Here is a 22,345-nt window from a genome sequence, read left to right as displayed (position 1 = left end):
GGTGGGTCACTGAGATACATAAAAATGTGTGGATGTCACTGATACAGATAGGAATGTGGGGGCAGTCTTTGAGAGACAGAGCGGAATGTGGCGAGGGGGGTCACTGAGAGACAGGTCAATGTGGCCATGTCACTGAGGCAGAGGATAATGTGTGTGTGGGGGGATGTAACTGAGAGACAGAGGGAAATATGGCTATGGGGGAAGCATATGCATGTGTGAGGCTATGTGGGTCGAGGGGGATTACCTATTCTTTTCAGTCCCAGGCCCCACAATATCTGATAGCATCCCTATCCCTGCCAGTAAGAGTGTTTGTGTCACTAAGTTGTATCTTTGTCAGTAAGCGGTGTCTTTTATTAAGTATGTATGTGCCAATAAGTGGTGTCTGTGTCCGTGAGTGCCGTATGTCAATTAATGGTGTCTGTGTCAATAAATGTTTGTGTTAGTAAGGTATGTAAGTAAGTGTTTCTGTGTCAGTAAGTGGAATATGTCAGTAAGGGGTGACTGTGTTCATAAATTATATCTGTCAGTAAGAGGTGTCTGTGTCAGTAAGTGGTAAGTATCAGTAAGTCTGTGTCAGTAGGTGGTGTGTGTGTCAATAAGTGTGTCAGTTAGGTGTTTCAGTAAGTGTCTGTGTAAGTAAGTGAGTCTATATTTGTATTTGTGTCAGTAAGGGATGTCTGTTGGTAAGCAGTGTCTGTCTGCAAGTGTGCCTGTGTCAGGAAGAGATGTCTGTTGGTAAGTGGTGTCTCTGTCAATAGGTTTCTGTATCAGTAACTGTGTCCCATGAGCCCTCAGTTCACTGTTTGCTCTGTTTAGCCCCTATCTCTGCTCTCTTTCCCTATCTCCTCTGTATTGCCCTCCTCTTTTCCAATCTTTCCACACCTGCTCTGTTTTGCCTATCGTTTCTCCCCTTTCCACCTTCTTTGCATGTTGATACAGCTCTCTGTATAATATGGCGGTCACTGCGATGCTCCCTGTATTAAATGCTGGTCACTGAGATGCTCTCTGTATCATATGGTGATCACTGATGCTCTGTATTATATGGTGGTTAAAACTTTTTGTTATAGCGCCACTATTAAGTGGTTGAAGGTAGGCACTAGCTTTGACCTCCATCGAGATAGGCACACCCATGGCACAGGCCACACCCATATTTAGACCACACTCACACCACACTGGTCACACCCCCACATCACTAATCACACCACCGCAGTGCTTGTCACACCTCCTGCCGAGGCACACAATAGGCCCTTTCTAACTTTCAGCTCCAGGCCTATGTGGACCTTAATCTCGCACTGACAAATCCCACAGGCTCCCGGAAGAGTGGGTGGTCATCCAGCTTCCCACCTACTTCCTAGTGACGTTGGCAGCATAGCAAAAATACCAGGAATTGCAGGTCCCTGGGGAAGGGGCAAGGCTAATATGACATGATACTATGGGGGAATTCAATTGTTGTTTACCCCAGAGGCCACTAGATGGCACCCTAACAAGGACTTTAGATAGGTTTAGCCACTTTGCGTGGCTAAACCCAGCACTAATGGGCACGCACACTGGGCATGTGCACCCAACAGGGGGAACAATTGAATAGCTCCAGTGGGCGCTCATTATATAGTTATATAGTTACATAGTTGTTGAGGTTGAAAAAAGACAAATGTCCACCGAGTTCAACCTATATATATATATATATATTTATTTTTTATTTTTTTAATGTTAATTAAATGCTGTATCCCTGGATATTTTTTTCAGCTTGGAATTTATCTAATCCATTTTTAAACTTATTGATTGAGTCCACCATTACTACCTTCCCTTGCAGAGAATTCCAAATCCTTACTGCTCTTACTGTGAAGAATCCTATTCTCCATTGAGTATGGAATTCTTTTTTCTTCTAACCTCAGGGGGTGTCCTCGTGTCCTATGTAGTGTTTTTTTGCTAAACAAATCGTTTGATAAATCCTTGTATAGTCCCTTAATGTATTTATAAATATTAATAATGTCCCCTCTCAGTCACCTCTTTTCCAGTGTGAACATATTAAGCCTTTTAAGTCTTTCCTCATATTCCAATGCCTCTAACCCCTTAACCAGTTTAGTGGCTCGCCTCTGAACCCTTTCGAGTTTCAAGATATCTTTTTTATAGTGAGGTGCCCAAAACTGTACACAATATTCCAGGTGTGGCCGCACCAATGATTTATACAGAGGCAGGATTACACTCTCATCCCTTGTCTCCATTCCCCATTTTATGCATGCTAACACCTTATTAGCCTTTGTTGCTGCATTTTGACATTGCGTACTGCTACTAAGTCTATTATCGATGAGCACCCCCAAATCTTTTTCAACTACTGTTATCCCTACATTTACCCCATATGCTTGGGTGCCCACAAGACAATTGAATTCCCCCCTATGAATCTATTCTGTAGCCCACCCCTGCCCCTATACCGGTCTCCTGCTTCTCTTTTCTGGGCTTCTCCCAGCCCTAGCCAATTTGATGCCCTAGGCAAAATTTTGGCTGGTGCCCGCTAGCACCGCTGCTAGTTCTGCATCCGACCCAGCAACACTCAGGCAGTGTGGCCCACCAGGGGAAGGGGGGGGTACCCTGTGGGCCAGTTCAAACCTACATAATGCCCCACAGTAATGCCCATAATACACAAAATTCCACACAATAATGCTCCTTACACATATGAACCACATTAGTAATGCCCATAATTCACATAATTTCACACAACACTTCACCTTACACATAAGACCCACATTAGTAATGCTAGTAGCTTTTTTTTTATTTTTATAAAACTTACTTTTGCTTGCTGGTGTGCCTGCAGTCGGTGTGTCCGCCCATGCAGCTCCCTAGATCCATGACTGCGTTTTATGAGATGGGGTGGCGGGATGGGTGAGTGCTTGCGCTCGAACCCGTTAAAGGGGCACACGTACAAGGGATATGACCTTACAAGGTATGCCGTCCTTTGCAAGCCTCATCCTTTATTTTAGCTTGCTGGTTGGACACAGATGGCAGCAAAGTCCAGATACTGCCACACTTGCTGGTTATACAAAAAGACCAGTATCAAATGTAGCAATTGTCCATTCTCTTCTCTGTTCAGTGTGTTTTCTGGTGTCTGTTACTCACGGCAACTGCATGCCTTTTACCTCAGGAGCAATATGCTCTGCTCTCCAGTCTGATGCATCTGAAAGTCACGTTGCACTGACAATTCATATAGAAATAGCGCAACGCAACTTACTGACCACGTTACAGTGCTGAAAGGCAGGGGAATTTTACGGCATGGAATGAGAAAGTGTGGGGAGAACACTGCCCATGTTATATCCCTGCAGACACCTGGGGTTTGCACAGGGATAAGGGACACAGGATAGCAGGGTCCCCCTCCCCCATGTGCACAAGCAGTATAGGTGATGTCAGATTTATGCAGAGCAGGCTTCCAAAATACACATGTGGTATCATAAGGCGCAATTAAGTAATAACCTTATATAGTCAGTGAAAATGTCACAGGTCCAGGAATTGCAGTTATTGGGCCTCTGCTGGCTGAGTTCTCACAAGTCAGGGGCATTCAAGCATTTCGGAGGGAGTTCAAGGGACTGTCTGCATTCTATTTGACAAATGTAAACAGCAGTGTATACAAGTGCTGATTGAATACATTTAGAAAGTAACAGATAGTTTGCAGACTGTCCCTCCCAGCATCAGATACTGCAGTGACATGCTTGGATGCCCTAGGCAAATGCCTAGCTTGCCTATAGCTAAGACCAGCTCTGGTGACAATAGCCAGTGGGTCAGGGTCAGGCTCACAAGATTCAGCAGCGTCAGGTGCACGTCACTTGGTGAGCAGTACCAGACGGGAGCCATCCTGTCCTCTGTTGCAGGTGTTAGCAGGACTCCTGTGTCAGAGCCAATTAACTCTGCCCCTGATCACGCACAGCCCTCAGAATTAAATCAGACCCTAAGGGGTAAATTCAGCGCCGTAACTACCTATGTGCCAGGTGTGCCTGGAACACAGCGCAGTTACCATGAGGGCACACGGCCCGCGGCTTGTAATGAGTCAGATTGACTCATTACAAGCCGCCTGTTGTGTGCCATGCGCCGCGCTGTTGAGGAGAGCAGCGCCGGAGGCAGGGAAGGAGGAGGAGGGAGGGGGACTGGAGCCGCAGAAGCGCTATGTCATTGGTAGTAGCGCTGCTGCAGCAGTCCTCTCTCCTTCTGTATTGGCTGCCCGGCGCTGCTGTGAATGCTGGGATGCAGTTCCCTCATCCCAGCATTCTCAGCGGCGGCGGGCAGCCAATGCGGAAGGAGAGGGGGCTGCTGCAGCGGTGCTACTACCAATTACATAGCGCTGCTGCAGCTCCAGTCCCCCTCCCTCCTCCTCCTTCTCCCCTGCGGCTGCCCGGGATCTCTGCCAGCGGGGAGAGATGGTAAGTATCTCTCTCTCTCTCTCTCTTGTGTCTGCCGTAACGTGTAAAAAGGGGGACACTGGCTGCTGTAATGTGTAAAAAGGGGGACGCTGCCTGCCGTAATGTGTTAAAAAGGGAACGCTGTCTGCCATAATGTGTAAAAAGGGGATGCTGTCTGCCGTAATGTGTAAAAAGGGGACGCTGCCTGCCATAATGTGTAAAAAGGGGGACGCTGCCTGCCCGCAGGGGTGTATCTAGGGGTCCGGGCGCCCCTGGCAAAGTAAGGGACTGGCGCCCTCCATATATGAAATAGGGAAGTGCGTGTGCAAAAAAGGGACATGGATCTTCTGTGAAAGGAGCATGACCATACAATAGGTCCCCCAATTCAAATGACGCTACAGAGTAATAACCCTTATACACATCATGCCTACACAGTAGCAGTTCCCTTTACACATTATGCCCACACAGTAATTCTTCTAACACTGAGGAGACATCAGCAGTGCCTGGCCAGGCTGAGGACGCAATGCCACCCAAGGCCAGGTAGTATAATCAAATAGTAGTGCAAAGAAGTGCAGTGCAGCGCACTATCCAGTGGTGCAAGTAGAAAAAAAATCTTAGTGGTACTGTGTGCGCGTGCACACACAAAACATGGGTGTGGTCACATGCCACATAGGGCGTGGCCAATGAAAATGGGGGCATGATACACATATGACCCCAATAATGCAATGCCAGATGCAGATATGTCCCCAGTAGTGTCAGATACACATATGCCCCCACAGTGCCAGATACACACATGCCCCCACTGTGCTAGATACACACATGCCCCCACTGTGCTAGATACACACATGCCCCCACAGTGCCAGATACACATATGCCCCCACAGCACCAGATATGCCCCCACGGTGATAGATATGCCCCACAGTGCCAGATACACATATGCCCCCACAGTGCCAGATATGCCCCACATTTCCAGATACACATGGCCCCTCAGTGCTAGATATGCCCCCACAATGCCAGATACACATATTCTCCCACGTTGCCAGATAAGCCCCTATGTTGCCAGATATGCCCCCACATTTCCAGATACACTTGCCCCCCCCCCCCCCACGGTGCCAGATATGCCCTGACAGTGGCAGATATTCCTCCAGCAGTGCAACTCACCGTTGTTGATGCTGCTGCTGTCTGGGGCCGGCACTGTCTGCTGCTGCTGTCGGGGAGAGGAGCGCGCAGCACACACCTCTCCTGCCCTCAGTCCAGTGTCCTGCTGCGGCGGCGGCCTGTAGCTCAGATTCTGGCACCGGTCCGCGAGCTCTGATTGGCTCACAAACTGGCGTTTGAGTACACGCCTCCGCAGCTGTCGAACTCAAAGGGGGGAGAAACTGCCGGTCTACGGACTGAAGGGGGCAGGAAAGGACAGGCACATGCTGTGCTCTCCTCTCTCCACGGTGTCTGCAAGGTGGCGGCCCAGCGCTACTGCGTACCGGCTGGGAATTTCTTACCGGTACGCAGTACCGCCATACTTGCAGCACTGGCACTACCTAACTCTCCTATTCAAATGTAGATAGATGTAGCCCCCCTCAGCACATAGCCATAGCCCCCACCAGAACACAGCACATAGTTATTTGCCCCCTCCCAGCACAGTCATAGTCCCCATCTCCCTCCCAGCACATAGCCATAGTCCCCTCCCAGTAAATAGCCATAGCCTCCCCACCTCTCCAAGCAATAGTTGTAGTCTCCACCTCTCCCAACCATAGGCGTGCGCAGGGGGTGTGCCTGGTGCGCATAGGCACCCACTAATGTCTGTAACCCCCTCACACACACCTGCTACTGCTGCAGTATCGGCAATCGCCGAGTGTGCTCATTTCTGTCCTCCCGCCCATTGCGCCCGCCACCCCCTCCGCTCAGTCTGGCTGTCATTCATTTTTATGGTGCAGCACCACTGACGTAATCCTACTCCCAGTTCCTCTAACTTGCGGGATGTGTCGTGATGATGTCATATCGCGTGCATGCCCACTCATACTCCCACCCACACTCTCTCTCCTCATCATGTGCCAACGCCACAGAATACAGCGTTCCTCTTGGAGGAGGACAAGTTGAAATTGAACATATATTAAACGTATTCTATATATCTATATCTATATATCTATATATATATATATATATATATATATATATATATATGCATCAATTCTCTATATTATTTAGTTTGCATTGAGTGCCAATATGTGGTGGTAGCTACGCTTGATAGGTGGTGATAGACACGCCCATTAGGTGATGTTAGACATGCCCAATAGGCGGTGCTAAACACGCCCTTCTAATCGTGCACCCCCTAATAAAATGTCCTGCGCACGCCTATGCTCCCAACACAGTCATACAGTAGTCCCCACCTCCCTCCCATCACATAACAAATACAATAGTTCCCTGCCAGCATAGATAGCCATAGTCCCCCTCCCTGCACATAGCCCCTCACCTCCCCAAGCACATAGCCATAGTCCCCATCCCCCTCCCAGCACATAGCTGTAGTCTGCCCTTAGCACATAGTAGTAGTCTCCCCCACTCCCAGCACATACATAGCCTCCCCACACAGCACATAGCCCTAATCCCCACCCCACAGCATCCCAGCAGATAGCCGTAGTGTCTGGCAATACCTGCTGTGCCGAGCTGCCTGGGATGGAGGGCGGAGGATCGCTCAGCAGGCAGGAGCTAGCACCAGTGTCCGGCACTGCACCAAACTACGTGAAGAAACTGAAAATAAACGACAGCTTCCAGCAGCCCTTGCCGCCGGGAGCTCCCGGCAGCAAGGGTTGCTGTGAGTTGTAGTTTATTTTCAGTTTCTTCCCTGTAGAACATTGCGGTGCCGGACACCAGCTCCAGCTCCTGGCTACTGAGCGATCCTTCACCCTCCATCACAGGCAATGCACAGGCAGCTCGGCACAGCATGTATTGCCATACACTACAGCTTAAGGTATTCCTCCCATTGGCCGAGGGTGGCACCGTCAGGCGGCGCCCCCTGCTCGGCTGGCGCCCCTGGCGAGTGCCATCCTGTCCAATGGGTAGATACGCCCCTACCTGCCCGTAATGTGTAAAAAGAGAACGCTGTCTGCCGTAATGTGTAAAAAGGCATGCTGTCTGCCGTAATGTGTAAAAAGGGGGACGCTGTCTGCCGTAATGTGCAAAAAGGGGACGCTGTCTGCCGCAATGTGTAAAAAGTGGTGCGCTGACTGCCGTAATGTGTAATAAGGGGACGCTGTCTGCCGTAATGTGTAAAAAGGGGGCGTTGCCTGCCGTAATGTGTAAAAAGGGAACGCTGTCTGCCGTAATCTGTAAAAAGGCACGCTGTCTGCCGTAATCTGTAAAAAATGGGACGCTGTCTACCGTAATGTGTAAAAAGGAGATGCTGTCTGAAATAATGTGTAAAAAGGGGGACGTTGTCTGCCGTAATGTGTAAAAAAGGGCTCTACCTGGTGTAGTCGCGATACTGTGCAGCGTAATTTGAATAATGGTGACTACTATGCACCGTAGCATGAATTGGTATTATTTTGTGGCCACACCCCTTCCCCATGAAGCCACGCCCCTATATATTTTTGCGCGCCTGCGGCATGCACTGCCCCATCTTGCATGTGGGGGGGGGGGCGCCAATGCCATTTCTTGCACACAGCGCTAAAATACATAGTTACGGCACTGGGTAAATTTACTAAGATGGGAGTTCTATTTAAGATGGGATGTTGCCCATAGCAACCAATCAGATTCTACTTCTATTTTATGTAGAACCTTCTAGAAGATAATACCTGGATCTGATTGGTTGCTATGGGCAACATCCCATCTTAAGTAGAACTCTCATCTTAGTATATTTATATTTCTATACATCTCCCTCATAGTATTATACACTGCAGGAATGTTCAAATGCTTCTAATTCCTTCATTATAATTTGCATTATTTGCCATCTCACAGGTGATGTACAGACACTAACAAAATTGTGTGCCCACCAGTCAGCATTTCGGGAGGCCGATGACAGAGGCTGGACTCCACTTCATGAGGCTGCCGCTCAAAGAGAAAAACTCATTCTGGAAATAACATTTAAATGTGAGAACATTTCACAGTGTATATTTCACAATGCATTAGTATTATATGTTTGTAAAGAGTTTCTCACAGCACTGACAGTAAAGTAAGCAGTGCAATGACTGTGTTATAACTATTGCACAACATGGAAAAGCAATGGGAGTAAGCAGAGGTGTAGCTAGGTGCCATGGTGCCCGGAGCAAGGGTATGTTTTGACGCCCCCTCCCCTGTACTGATTGGTGGCTTGGCCAACATATGATGGCATGTTACATTTGAAAAGAAACAATATTTAAATTGGTGACAGGGTCAGTTCTAGACCTTGTAGAGCTCATTGCGAAAGTTTCCTTTGGGTGCCCCCAGGTACAAAAATACAGAATATTGGGCGTGGACACATAATAGTTACAATTCACATCATACACCGCACAGTAGTATCCGCTATTCACATCACACCACACAGTAGTGCTGCTTACACATGTTACACCACACAGTAGAGCCGCTTAAACACATTATGCCACAGTAGAGCTCATTATACATATTATGCCACAGTAGAGCCCCTTATACACGTTACACCATGGTAAAGCCCCTTATACATTTTACACCACAGAAGAGCCCCTTATACATGTTACACCATGGTAAAGCCCCGTATACATGTCACACCACAGAAGAGCCCCTTATACACGTTACACCATGGTAAAGCCCCTTATACATGTCACACCACAGAAGTGCCCCTTATACACGTTACACCATGGTAAAGCCCCTTATACATGTCACACCACAGAAGAGCCACTATGGAAGTAGCTCTATTCAATTATTATTATTTTTTTAACTCAAATAAATTATAAACACTGTGTATGCCCCTCAACTGACCTGACCTCAAAACCCCCCAATCCCTTAATGAAAATAATACCCCAGATGTGACCTCCCGCAGAGCTGATAATCCCCCCAATCTTTCACTGAAAATAATGCCCCTAAACTGACCCCCTCCCAAAATCTGATAATCTCTCAATTTCTCAATGAAAATAATGTCCCAGAATTGCCTGAGGAACAAAAATAGCTGCTCTGCAACAGCCTGAGGGGCAGAGAGAGCTCCAGCATGTGCTGGCTGTCAGTGTCTCCTGCTGTCGCCTCTGCCTGCCCTGTTCCCTACCTAGTCTCAGAGTCCGAGTGCGCCTCCTCTGCTCCTCCTCCTCCTGCTCTGTGGGGCGCCCTCTAACTTTTCCGGCGCCTGGAGCTTGTGCTCCACCAGAGCCACCCTCGCTACACCCCTGGGAGTAAGAGCGCTGCACATATGTTCTTACAATCTAAAAACAACAAGGGATTGAGGCATAAGATGTGGGATACCTGTAGGGCAGAGGTGCAGAGGAGGGGGACATCAATTACCTGGGCTTAAGCCTCTTGGAGGGTCTTGGGAACCTGAGTCAGCTACTAAGGTGCACAAATGTTCCCCTGTGCAGCCACCGGCATCACTGTGTGAACCTCCTTGGATTTGGTTACGTTCCCCTTGTTCCTGTACCCGAGCCCTGCTGTAGTGTGATCTAAGGGCACATTTATCATTACATATTTGCGGCTTATTCCCTGAAAACACCAGTTTAGTATCACGCTAATGTATGACTGAGGGAATTCCGATGTCTATGTGATCTCTCCAGCTCCAGAACGCAAACCATTCCCAAGCTTGGCCCCCGCAACTAGCAAGGTGTAGCGTATAGGCTACACTCATTGGCGTTTCTATAATGGGTGCAATGTGTGTGGTGCACACAGGCCCCTGGGTCCAGGGGGTGCCCACACCGCACACACTGCACCCATTTTAATACTTACCTTTCCTGAGTCGAAAATCCCAACCAAAATGGCCACCGCGCATGCGTAGTAGCCAAATTGGTCTCCAGATCATTATGGGCGCCATGTTTCCGGAGACCTGTGCATGCCCAGTAGACTCCGGCACAATGCCGGAGTCTACAGCGCCGTACAGAGTAGGGGGCCCACCCCCGAGGTGCACATGGGCCCCCTCCTCTGCTGAAACGCCCCTGGCTACACTTCACATAATGGGCCTAATTTAGATGTGGTTGTTCTTGCTGCTGCTGCCCCATCATTTTCGTCTGACGGCATATAATTGCTGATACATCGGTACCATTGCTGAAAATCTGGTCATGACGCAGAGTCTGAGTACCTCTGAAGACGCACACGCTGAGCTGCTCTCCCGGGACACAGACAGCTCCCCAGTAGCAAGCAAGATCGCAACTGCTAATTTATGCATGTCTAGAAAACACCATCTGAATGGCCATGACACGCCTGTGTTTACCCGACCACTCCCCGTTCCCATCCCAAACGCTGTCTTCATGTCACTCACTTTGCAACTAATCCCTCGTTGCGATCACAATCACATTTCACTCGCTGGGCTTGTGCACTGCGACTCAGATGCATGTGCAATATGAAACATAGACCGGTTTACATACAGTAGACGCTTTGTGACCGCATCTGAATTAGGCCCAGTTAGCCAGCAGAGGGTTCCCCCGGAACCTTTATCAGCAGTGGCCGCCGCGCATGCTATATTTTGGGTGCAAATATCACGCCCAGATCGCAATGCAAAACCGATTATTGATAAATGGGCCCCATACACTGAAAACTTGATTTTGAGTTGAATGTAAATATACACTGTTTGCTTGTGCATAAAAACAATGTGAAATCCCGCTTATGTTGCCATGGTGCTGTTTTGAGTTATACCCATCTTTGTGCAAAGTGAAAACTAGTGTATAAATGAACACAATCTACCTCTCCTCGTGCAGGGGGCCGCATGTATGAAATTCGTTCAACTCAATACAATCAAGCTATATGCATGTGCAGTGTGACTATATATACACAAAGCTTTAATTTATGTTGTGCAAATGTACTTACGTTAATTAATTTGTGGCGTTATAAAAAAGTGCTAATAAGTTGGGTTGGTGAAATGAATTATGGGGTCAGGTCAGAGGCAGAACTCTGGTAGGCAACGGAGTCAACTGCCGCCGGGCTCCTGCTCTGAAGGGGGGTACTTCTCCTCCGGTTCTGTGTGTTCAGTGACATTAATCAATTAAGTTAGTTGACAGCAGCCGGTATCTCTTCCGTAGCCGACTTCCCCACTAGTCACTACACCTTACAAATCACACCCTCTTTATTATAGATATACTGGAAGCAGACACCTTACTGATGAAGCTATTTGCTCTTATAAAGGAAGCATGAGAATTCTAACTACATGAAGTTATTTCTCTGACAATTACAAGTAACTTCATATAGTTAGAATTCTCATACTTCATATGCAAGAGCAAATATCTCCATCAGTAAGGTGCATGCTTCCAGTGTAATAGGTTGTGGGTTCTAATCCTGGGTATGACACTTGCAAATTAATTGTCAGAGAAATAATCAGCACTGTGAGTGACTGAGCAGATCTATGTAGTGTGTGGCTGGACCCCTACAAAGATCTGCCCAGTAGCAACGGTTTTGTAGTAGCTTCATATAGCTAGAATCTGCAGGCTTGCTATATATATATATATATATATATATATATATATATATATAGGGGGGTCACCAATATTTTTCTTGACTCCGGGCAACTGGGACAAACTTACGCCCCTGTGTCAGGTTATGTGCTTCTGGAAGGGATGCATTGTATTGGGTCATTTAAGGCCTTGGAGACAGAGAATCTCATGCAGCAAAGAGCAGGTGCAGCACTAGAGAAGTGCTAGAAAGTGTGTGTAAAGTTATATTTGGTAAAGTACTGAGATAGCAGATGTAAGGGAGGTGCAGCATTGCTAATGCCTTTCAGCAGGCAGAGAGATCAGGCGGTAGATTTACTAAAGATTCTAAAACAAAGAAATGGTGATGTTGCCCATAGCAACCAACCAGATTCTAGCTATAATTTTTCTATTGCATTCTAGAACATGCTTGACAGAATCTGATTGGCCATCACTTGTCTCTTTTAGAAGCTTTAGCAAATCTATCCTTTGATCTATGTCCATCAGTATTGATTATATTTTCCCCACCTTGCCACAGCCTCCAGTTACAGTGTTTGGGAGAAGGAGACCTTGAAAGGTGAAACCCCCCTGTTTCTAGCGGTGATCCACTGCAGGCTGGACAACGTCAGCTTCCTTCTGTCCAACAACTGTGATCCTGATGCAAAGGATGATTCAGAGGATTCCCCACTTGTTATAGGTACCTTGGGTCTTATTCAGGTTTCTTAGCAAACCAAAAAAAAGTTATCAATTGGGCAAAAGCATGTTGCACTGCAGGTGGGGCAAATGTAACATGTGCAGAGAGAGTTAGATTTGGGTGGGGTGTGTTCAAACTGAAATCTAAATGGTAGTGTAGAAATGAAGAAGCCAGTATTCACAATGCACAAAAATAATATAACCCACCCAGATCTAAATCTCTCTGCACATATTACATCTGCCCCACCTGCAATACAAAATGGTTTTGCCCAATTGCTAACTTTTTTGGTTTGGTAACAAACTTGAACAACCCCCCGAATTCCTCATTGTTTAATAAGAATTGTATGTAAACTATAAAACAATATAAAATTATTATTATATTTTATTTATATGGTGTCACAGAAGCTCTGCAGCACTGTACATAGGAATAAAACTTATAATACAGTGCTTATGTACAAAATGGTACAGACAAGAACATAACTACATAACTGCAATGCTTAGATTGCTGACCTAACTAATTACATAGAGAATACAGAGGGGAGAGGGCCCTGCTTCTTAGAGGCTACAAACTAAAGGAAAAATTACAACTAGCCCGAAACATATGAGTTTTATTGTCAGGAACACCTTGCTGCATGCTACACATCTGTAAACATAATACGTTGCGCATAACACATACACAGGAGCTGATTGGCTGGTACTTTGGGGTCTATTTACTAAGTCTTGGAGAGAGGTAATGTGGACGGAGATAAAATAACAACAAACCAACTCCTGACATTTTTCAAACACAGCCTTTAACATGGCAGTTAGGAGCTGATTGGCTGGTACTTTATCTCTCTCTGCCTTATTTCTAACCAAGGCTTAGTACATCTGCCCTAAATTATTTTAAACTTGTAAGCTATTTCTGCCACCTCATTTCAATACTGTAGGACTTTTACACTCATTATTACTGATGAATATGGTTGAATGTACATATATATTGGCAGAAATGTCATTCTCCTTTCAGCAACACGCAATGGTTCTTACGATATCGCATCTCTGTTACTGCGTCATAATGCCAAAGTGAATTTACTGTGCACCGATAACAGGACGGCTCTTCACGAGGCGGCCAAACTGGGGCATAAAGACATTGCAGAACTTCTGCTTCGTACAGGAGCGGAGCCCAACTCTACCAGTAACTTTGGATTTACACCTTTGGCTCTAGCTGCACAGAAGGCGCACACTGATGTTATGGAGCTCCTCATTCAGAAAGGTAACTGTGTGAGGCTTAATAAAGCCTGGGACCTGTGATTCATTCATTTGACTGCTGACCATGGTGCTGATTTTGAGTAGGACGGATTTCTGTTCCCGGGCGGAAATGTCAAGGTTTTGTATAGAGCGCATGCACAGATGTGAATTTATGCATCTTAACATATATATCTGTCCTGTGGAACTGTTATGGATCTGTCTTCCCATGAAATAGGGCGATTTTGGGTGTGAACTGGGCGGAGACAAATGTAATCACCCTGACTTGTGGAAATGTCATGGGAGTGTAGCTAAAGCTCTGTATGATTCGTACGTACGGGGTCAGTTTCTTATCGATCTTTTGCACCTAGCATGGGGCTCGTCCAAGAGCTGACACTAATAATGGCTGTTGAGGTGGGGTAAAATGGGTGCATGGGTTTCCGCTTGCACACACACAAACCCCTGCATTGGTTGATCGGATAATCTTTCATTAGCATAAAGTAGTAAATCAAGCTTCCGCAACTACAGCCTGGGACTCAGAATCAGCTCCCCGGATGTGTTGGAGCATTTAAAGGAGATCTCAAGGTAAAAATAATGGCCCTCATTCCGAGTTGTTCGCTCGCTAGCCGCTTTTCGCAGCATTACACACGCTAAGCCGCCGCCTACTGGGAGTGAATCTTAGCTTATCAAAATTGCGAACGAAAGATTCGCAATATTGCGAAAAGACATCTCTGTGCAGTTTCTGAGTAGCTCGAGACTTACTCTGCCAGTGCGATCAGTTCAGTGCTTGTCGTTCCTGGTTTGACGTCACAAACACACTCAGCGTTCGCCCAGACACTCCTACGTTTCTCCAGCCACTCCCGCGTTTTTCCCAGAAACGGTAGCGTTTTTTCGCACACACCCATAAAACGGCCAGTTTCCGCCCAGAAACACCCACTTCCTGTCAATCACATTACGATCACCAGAACGAAGAAAAAACCTCATAATGCCGTGAGTAAAATACCAATCTTCATAGCAAATTTACTTGGCGCAGTCGCACTGCGGACATTGCGCATGCGCAATTAGCGGAAAATCGCTGCAATGTGAAGAAAATTACCGAGCGAACAACTCGGAATGACCACCAATATTTGCTAATAAAACCCCTTTACTTCCCCTCTAGAAGACCCCAATGCGATTCTCACGCTGCTGACTGCATTATAGACAAGCAGCTGTCTCTTCCGGGAGAGTTTAAACAGGCAGATGCATATTATGAATCAGCAGCAAACAATTACATAGGGAACATGATGAACACTGTGTATACTGTTGTGCCCACAACTTCCAAAGGAGGGTTGTGCCTGGGCCTTCTGCCAGCGTAAAGCATTTTATTGCAAAAGATTGTGGGCAAGGAGCAGCCTATCACTCATTGTGTGTGATCACTCAGAGAAGATTTCAGTGACAATCACAATAACACACCGTGAGCATATATTGATATAAAATACACCTTGGAACAAGGCTTAGTATATATGCAGCAAAACACAACTCACAGTAATACCCCAGAAAATCTGATCATTTAACAGAACATATACAGGGAGCTAATAAAAGATTATTTAAACTTGGGTAAAAGGACAGATGGGATTCTCCAAAGTGTGTGTGTGTGTGTGTGTGTGTGTGTGTGTGTGTGTGTGTGATAGTAAGGTAGTAACAGCCACTCTCTTTCCTTCCTATAGGTGCCAGTGTTATGGCACAAGCCTCAGACTCTGCATCTATTCTGTTTGAAGCAGCAGCTGCTGGTGACCCAGATGCTGTGTCTCTGCTCATGGAGTACGGGGCAGACGCCAATGTACCAAAGCATTCCGGCCACTTGCCTATACACCGGGCAGCGTACCGAGGGCATCTCCTGTGAGTAATAGCTTGTATTATCCAGGCCGAGCGCTCAGATAATACTCTTGCGGATGATAGCAATGTTGTGTGATTGAGGTGTGTTACATACATTGCAACATTCCACAACTATTTCCTGGAACATTCGGCTGCTAAGCAAATATATCTACGTATAGTATACAATAGGCTATCCTTGTGTTCTACAAGCGCAATCATGGGCGTAGCTAACATAGGTGCAGAGAGTGCAGCTGCTATGGGCCCAGAGCTGAGAGGAGCCACCTTCCCTGTCACAGTTACATGTGTTATATACAAGGGGTGTAGCTACCATAGGTGCAGGGAGTGCAGCTGCTATGGGGCCCAGAGCTGAGAGGGGCCACCTTCCCTGTCACAGTTACATGTGTTATATACAGGGGTGTAGCTACCATAGGTGCAGGGAGTGCAGCTGCTATGGGGCCCAGAGCTCAGAGGGCCTACCTTCCCTGTCACAGTTACATGTGTTATATACAGGGCGTAGCTACCATAGGTGCAGGGAGTGCAGCTGCTGTAGAGCTCAGAGCTGAGAGGGGCCACCTTCCCTGTCACAGTTATATGTGTTATATACAGGGTGTAGCTACCATAGGTGCAGGCAGTACAGCTGTTATGGGGCCCAGAGCTGAGAGGGGCCACCTTCCCTGTCACAGTTACATGTGTTATATACAGGGCGTAGCTACCATAGGTGCAGGGAGTGCAGCTGTTATGGGGCCCAGAGCTGAGAGGGGCCACCTTCCCTGTCACAGTCACATGTGTTATATACAGGGGCGTAGCTACCATAGGTGCAGGGAGTGCAGCTGTTATGGGGCCCAGAGCTGAGAGGGGCCACCTTCCCTGTCACAGTTACATGTTCCCTTTTTGGGATACAGTCATTAGGTCGACAAGACTTAGGTCGACAGTCATTAGGTCGACCACTATTGGTCAACATGCATTAGGTGGACATGGAAAAGGGTCGCCATGAGTTTTTCACATTTCTTTTTTCATTTTTTCAACTTTTTTATACTTTACGATCCACGTGGACTACAATTGGGAATGGTAACCTGTGCCGAGTGCAGTGGTAGCGGAGCAAGGTCGCTCGCCATGCGAGGGGACACAGTGCACTAATTGGGGTTCCCCGTCACTTTACGAAGTTTACGACACCAAAAAAGTAAAAAAAAACCTCATGTCGACCTTATCCCATGTCGATCTACTACATGTCGACTTAATGACTGTCGACCTAATGACCCATACCCACATTTTTCACCACTGGGTGGTACATAGGGGCCCTTACAAACTTTTGCCTTGTAGCCTACAGTATATCTAGTTATGCCCCTGGACCTGCTCATTGTAATGTGGTATGAAATGAACTGGAGGGAATTATAATGCTACATTCAGCTGACTAACTTGGTCTCGCTCCATTGAAACAACCCAATCTGTGCATGAATGGTCACCATTACACTATAGCAGAGCCAGATTAAGCTATGGGGGGCTCGGGGCACTTCAGACAGTGGGGCCTCTAATAAAGAGCAGGCAGATGAAGGATATCAATATATATATATATATGGGAGAAGTGGGGGATAGGGGTACCGGCGACCTGTGTTGTTTAAAAAGTATATACTAAAAAATCTTTAAATTTATGAGCCAAAAAATATATATATAAAAATATTCAAATTTAATAAGATATAAAAGTTAATAAATAAAAGTACAAATTTTCAACAGATAAAATTATATAAATATAAGGTAGGAGATAAGACTTAGCTTAAAAAATAGGCAGGGGGTCAGTGCAGGGAACCCAACGCGTTTCGTCACATATGACTTCTTCAAAGGGTAGGGACAGAATGATTCCTTAAGCCTATTTATACCCTTACATACTGGGTAAGGAGTTGTGACATCACAGATGGTCAGGTGATTCAATCTCAGAGTCTCACATAAAGATACACATGATGGTGGTTGTTAAACATCACTGCAAACTATGGGTGTTATTTGGGGCACATCCTCATCTAAAACGAGTGGTTTAAAAGTTCAAATAGTGTAAATATACTGTTTTAGAGTGATTAATACATTAAATAGCGGCACTTCCGCCACACTTCCGGTGACGGAGGCCGCGGGTCACATGACTTCGGGCACTTCCGCCCCACTTCCTGTGCGCGTCTGCGCATGCGCCGGCGGCGGGACCCGATCTCTGTATCTGCGCATGCGCCGGCGGCGGGACCCGATCTCCGTGTCTGCGCATGCGCCGGCGGCGGGACCTGATCTCTATGTCCATGTTTAGTATGTTCAGCTTTGTCTCCTCCGTATTTTGTCAGCAGTTTTCTCCTCCACGGCGGCCATTTTCGTGTGTGGAAAGTCCATAGAGATCAAAGGAATTGCGGCGGCCATTTTGTTGTAGTTTCAGGAGACCCATATTAATTTCATTTGGAAATATCCATGGCAACGTTTCCATATGAAAAAGAGATAAACAGTTTGGTATTGATCCTTATATTGGTGTTTTTTGCCATCATAAAACAACAGTTGTCATTATTAAAATATTAAAATATTAGTATTTAAACAACCCATAGGCTAATATTGAATATGCATGTAACTATAATACAGTAATATGTTAAAAATGTCTGACTGGGCTCTGTCAGGTGAATCTAGGATTAGGGGGAGGTGTTTAGACCATGTATGTATACTGCATATTTATTAATAAGTTATAAATTTATAAATTTATATTCATTAAATAAATATTAATTATGATCATTATTCATTTTTGTCAGAGGACACATTTAGTCGTAGGGATGCCGAGTGTTGATAGATCGCCCACCAGGTGGCTTAACGTCCTATCGTCACTCACTACAGTACCTGATCTTCCCAGGTAGTCCCCTCCCCTGGTACTGGTCAGGCCCGATACACTGCTTAGCTTCCAAGATCGGACGAGGTTGGGCGTACCAGTGTGGTATGACTGTATATACGTGTGAGACGTCGTTACACCGGAGATCCGATCGCTCAATAACACTCGAGATCAGGTTAGCTTAATTAATTTATTCATTTATTAGAGTGCATAATTGTATGGGAGAGCTAGAGTGAATGTGGAAAAGCAGGACTATATGAAAAATGAGGATACTGCACCTCACAAGAAAGGTGCAATCTCGTAACCTTCGTTAAAACCTGTTGGTTGCAGGGTTCCCAGCTGGAAAATCCAATACATTTCACGTCTTGAGAGCTTGTTTGCAAGATCACCACCTCTCTCGCCCAGGTCCACATGTTCAATCGCCTTGAACGTAAGGTCCTCAGGATTTGAATTATGTTGTGTTGTGAAATGTCTGGAGACCGTGTGGCTTTCGACCTTGTTTTTAATGTTTCTGATATGTTCCTGGATCCTTATTTTCAACGGTCTCTTGGTCTTGCCCACGTATTTCATCCCACAAGCACATTCCAACAGGTAGATCACGGACGTTGTATTGCAGTTCATAAAATGTTTAATGGTATATTCCTTTTTATTTTCCATATCACTGAAGGTTTTCCTGTTCCGATGTAAATATTTGCAAACGTTACACTTCCCACATTTATAAGATCCTAAACACTTAAGCATTGGGATCCTTTGGTTGGGTTTCTCCTTTATCATGCTGGGTGCCAGGCAGTCCTTCAAGTTTCTTGACTTTTTGAAAACGAGTGTTGGTTCGGGCGGTAGGATATCTTTTAATACTGTATCCATCAGAAGAATGTTCCAGTGCTTTTTTAGTGAATTCCTTATTACCCTCTCATGTTGACTATAGGAGGTGATAAAAGCGACTGCGTCCTTCATTTCATCTCTCGGTTTGTACCTCAGCAGGTCCTCTCTGTTCAAACTTCTTGTCTTCTTTATTGCTTCATTCAAGATGGGCTCCGGGTATTCTTTGTCTTGGAATCTTCTCTTATATATCTCCAGTTGATCTTCACAGTCTTTGGTGCTTGTGCAGTTTCTCTTAATTCTTGAGAACTGCGAGGCCGGTATATTGCTCTTCCATTTTTCTAGATGGTTACTTCGAAAATGTAAATAACTGTTCGTGTCGACCTCTTTGATGAAATTCCTAGTGGTAACGCCTCCAGATTCCCCAGTTAAAACCAAGTCCAAGTATTCAACCGACCTACTGTTGGTAATTGAGGTAAATGTCAAGTTCATATTGTTATTTCCCAGCATTGTTAAAAACTCATTAAAAGATTCAGGGGTGCCGTCCCAAATAATTAAAATATCGTCGATGTAACGTTTATAAAAGACCACTTTCTCCTTAAAAACAACTGAACTGTAGACATGTGTTTCTTCCCAACATCCCATAAAAAGATTTGCAAAGCTTGGGGCAAAAATAGTCCCCATAGCTGTGCCACAGCATTGTAAGTAAAACTGATTTAAAAACTTAAAATAGTTGTGGCTGAGGATAAAATGCATAAGATCGCAAATAAAATTTCGGTGAATGGGAGTCAACGAAGGATCTTTATCTAGGTAGTCTCTACATGCGGCGATGCCTTTTGAGTGTTCAATGCATGTGTATAAAGATTGGACATCCACCGTCGCCCAGATGTATGTGTCCTTCCATTTCACTGTTTTTAGTATATTAAGTACTGATGTCGTGTCTTTAAGATATGATGGTAGGTCTTTCACATAGTTCTTTAAAAACTTGTCTACATATTCAGATAAATTGGAAGTCAAAGAGCCAATACCCGCCACTATTGGTCTGCCGGGCGGGTTGGTCAGGGATTTATGTATTTTGGGTAAAAAGTAAAAAATGGGGGTTATGGGATTGGATTGCATGAGATATTGGTATTCTTCCTTCGTTAACACATCATTTCGTAGGCCATATAGAAGTATGGTCCTCAATTCTTCCACAAAATTTACCTGAGGATCCTCATTGAGTGGTGTGTAGGAATTTCTATCTCCCAGTAGTCTCAGTGCTTCCTTTGTATAGAGGTCATAGTCCATTACAACCAATCCCCCCCCTTTGTCAGCTTGCTTGATAATTACATTCTTATTTCTTTGTAACTTCTTCAAGGCTTCGTATTCACAATTCTTCATATTCTTTTCCTTGGGTGGTTTCAGTTCTGTATCACACAGGTCTTTCTTTACCATATCATAAAAAAGGCTGACGTTGCTCCCCTTTGACTCCAATGGGTAATACTTCGATTTGGGTTTTAACCCTGATTTTGATTTTGCCTCGTAATTGCTTATTATGGCATCCTCTTTCCTCAAAAAGTGTCTTTTTAGAGTCAGTTTTCTCACAAACTTGTTCAAGTCAATGAAGGTCTCAAATTTGTTTAAGCTACTTGTTGGTGCAAATGACAATCCTTTGCTAAGGAGTTGAATTTCTGGATCTGTTAAAACGTGCTGTGATAGATTAAAAATACCCTTGTCCTGTGGTTTGATCAATGTAGATTCCTTCTTTTTAGGTCTCTCCCTCCTACCGCCCCGTTTTCCTCTTCTTCTAACTGTCGTTTTTTCATGGGTGATGCATGCCTGCTGTCCTCTCTCACCACGCCTCTTATCATGTCCTTTGTTCGTGCGCCCGTTCTTACCGATAAAAAATCCTGATCCCCTGTAGAGTCTCTTCTTTGTAAAGCTGAGAACCTATTAGCCATTCTTAAGTTTGGGTTTGATGGAGAATCCTCACTATTGGTTCTGTTCTTTCTCCCTTTATTAGGTATCATCTTCCATTGGTATCTCCCCACGTCTTTAGTGTAATTTTCTTGGGCCTTGAATCTGCTCCAGTTTTTCATACGCCCTTGGTTGTAATCATTCTTGTCCCGAAGAAATTTCTTCTCCTTCCCTTTCATGACCACCCCTTCAACATGTTCTAGTTTCTTCTTGAGAACTTTTTCGTTAATGATATAGTCCTCCTTATCCTTAAAACTGCTCATTTCGGAGTCTTTCGCCTTTATTTCAACCTCCAGTTCTACCAAGGCATCTTTCTTTTTTCTGATGAGAAGTTTCATAAGATCTATAGAACACTTATGCAGGATGGAGTCCCATTCCTCTACAAATTCTGTATCCGTAGTGCCGAACGTTGGCTGTTTGAGAAGTCTCAAACCTCTGGGTACTCTATTTACTGTAACATAGTGTTCTAGTCCTTTGATATCCCACCAGGTCTTTACTTCCTTGATAAGAAGTTTCTCTATGCCCCAGAACATATCATCTATGTCCTGTGTTGGTGTTGGAGCCTCTGTTGGTATATTTTCATTAAATATTTTTTGGCATAAATCATTTCTCTTAGTTGTGCGGTCATTATTTCCAAACATTCTAGTTTGTGATGGATGGTTATCTCACCAGGCTGCTATATAAATACACCAGGAAGCAGTTACGTAAAAAAATATATATACAGCGCCACTTGTGGGATAGATTCCAAAGCTATGTCAAACTATTTTAAAGGAGAAAAAATCTTTAAAAAACACACATAACCTTATTATAGGTGTCTGCCACCCCCTAAAAATGCAACGCTGGTGGAGCAATGCTAAAAATTGTGGAAGAAGTGGGGGATAGGGGTACCGGCGACCTGTGTTGTTTAAAAAGTATATACTAAAAAATCTTTAAATTTATGAGCCAAAAAATATATATATAAAAATATTCAAATTTAATAAGATATAAAAGTTAATAAATAAAAGTACAAATTTTCAACAGATAAAATTATATAA

The 22,345-nt window shown here is 45.2% G+C and overlaps 1 protein-coding gene and 1 pseudogene across 5 annotated transcripts in view; one reads left to right on the top strand and one right to left on the bottom strand.

Annotated features, from left to right (window-relative positions):
- Positions 1–22,345, top strand: part of ASB14 (ankyrin repeat and SOCS box containing 14) — a 53,574-nt gene that overhangs the window by 17,458 nt on the left and 13,771 nt on the right. For 3 of the 5 annotated variants that reach the window (XM_063940857.1, XM_063940854.1, XM_063940856.1), the window contains 4 exons: positions 8,372–8,465; positions 12,465–12,623; positions 13,623–13,868; positions 15,547–15,718. In XM_063940857.1, coding sequence (XP_063796927.1) covers positions 8,372–8,465; positions 12,465–12,623; positions 13,623–13,868; positions 15,547–15,718 — 671 coding nt within the window. Of the gene's footprint in view, positions 1–8,333; positions 8,466–12,464; positions 12,624–13,622; positions 13,869–15,546; positions 15,719–22,345 lie in introns of all 5 variants that reach the window. The other 2 variants (XM_063940855.1, XM_063940853.1) reach the window with 1 other exon arrangement.
- Positions 18,536–18,655, bottom strand: LOC134964949 (5S ribosomal RNA; annotated as a pseudogene).

This window comes from Pseudophryne corroboree, chromosome 9 (genome assembly GCF_028390025.1).
Source record: "Pseudophryne corroboree isolate aPseCor3 chromosome 9, aPseCor3.hap2, whole genome shotgun sequence".
In the NCBI taxonomy this organism is placed as follows: Eukaryota; Metazoa; Chordata; class Amphibia; order Anura; family Myobatrachidae; genus Pseudophryne; species Pseudophryne corroboree.
The sequence above is the reverse complement of the archived record's forward strand: the minus strand, read 5'-3'. Positions and strand labels throughout refer to the sequence as shown.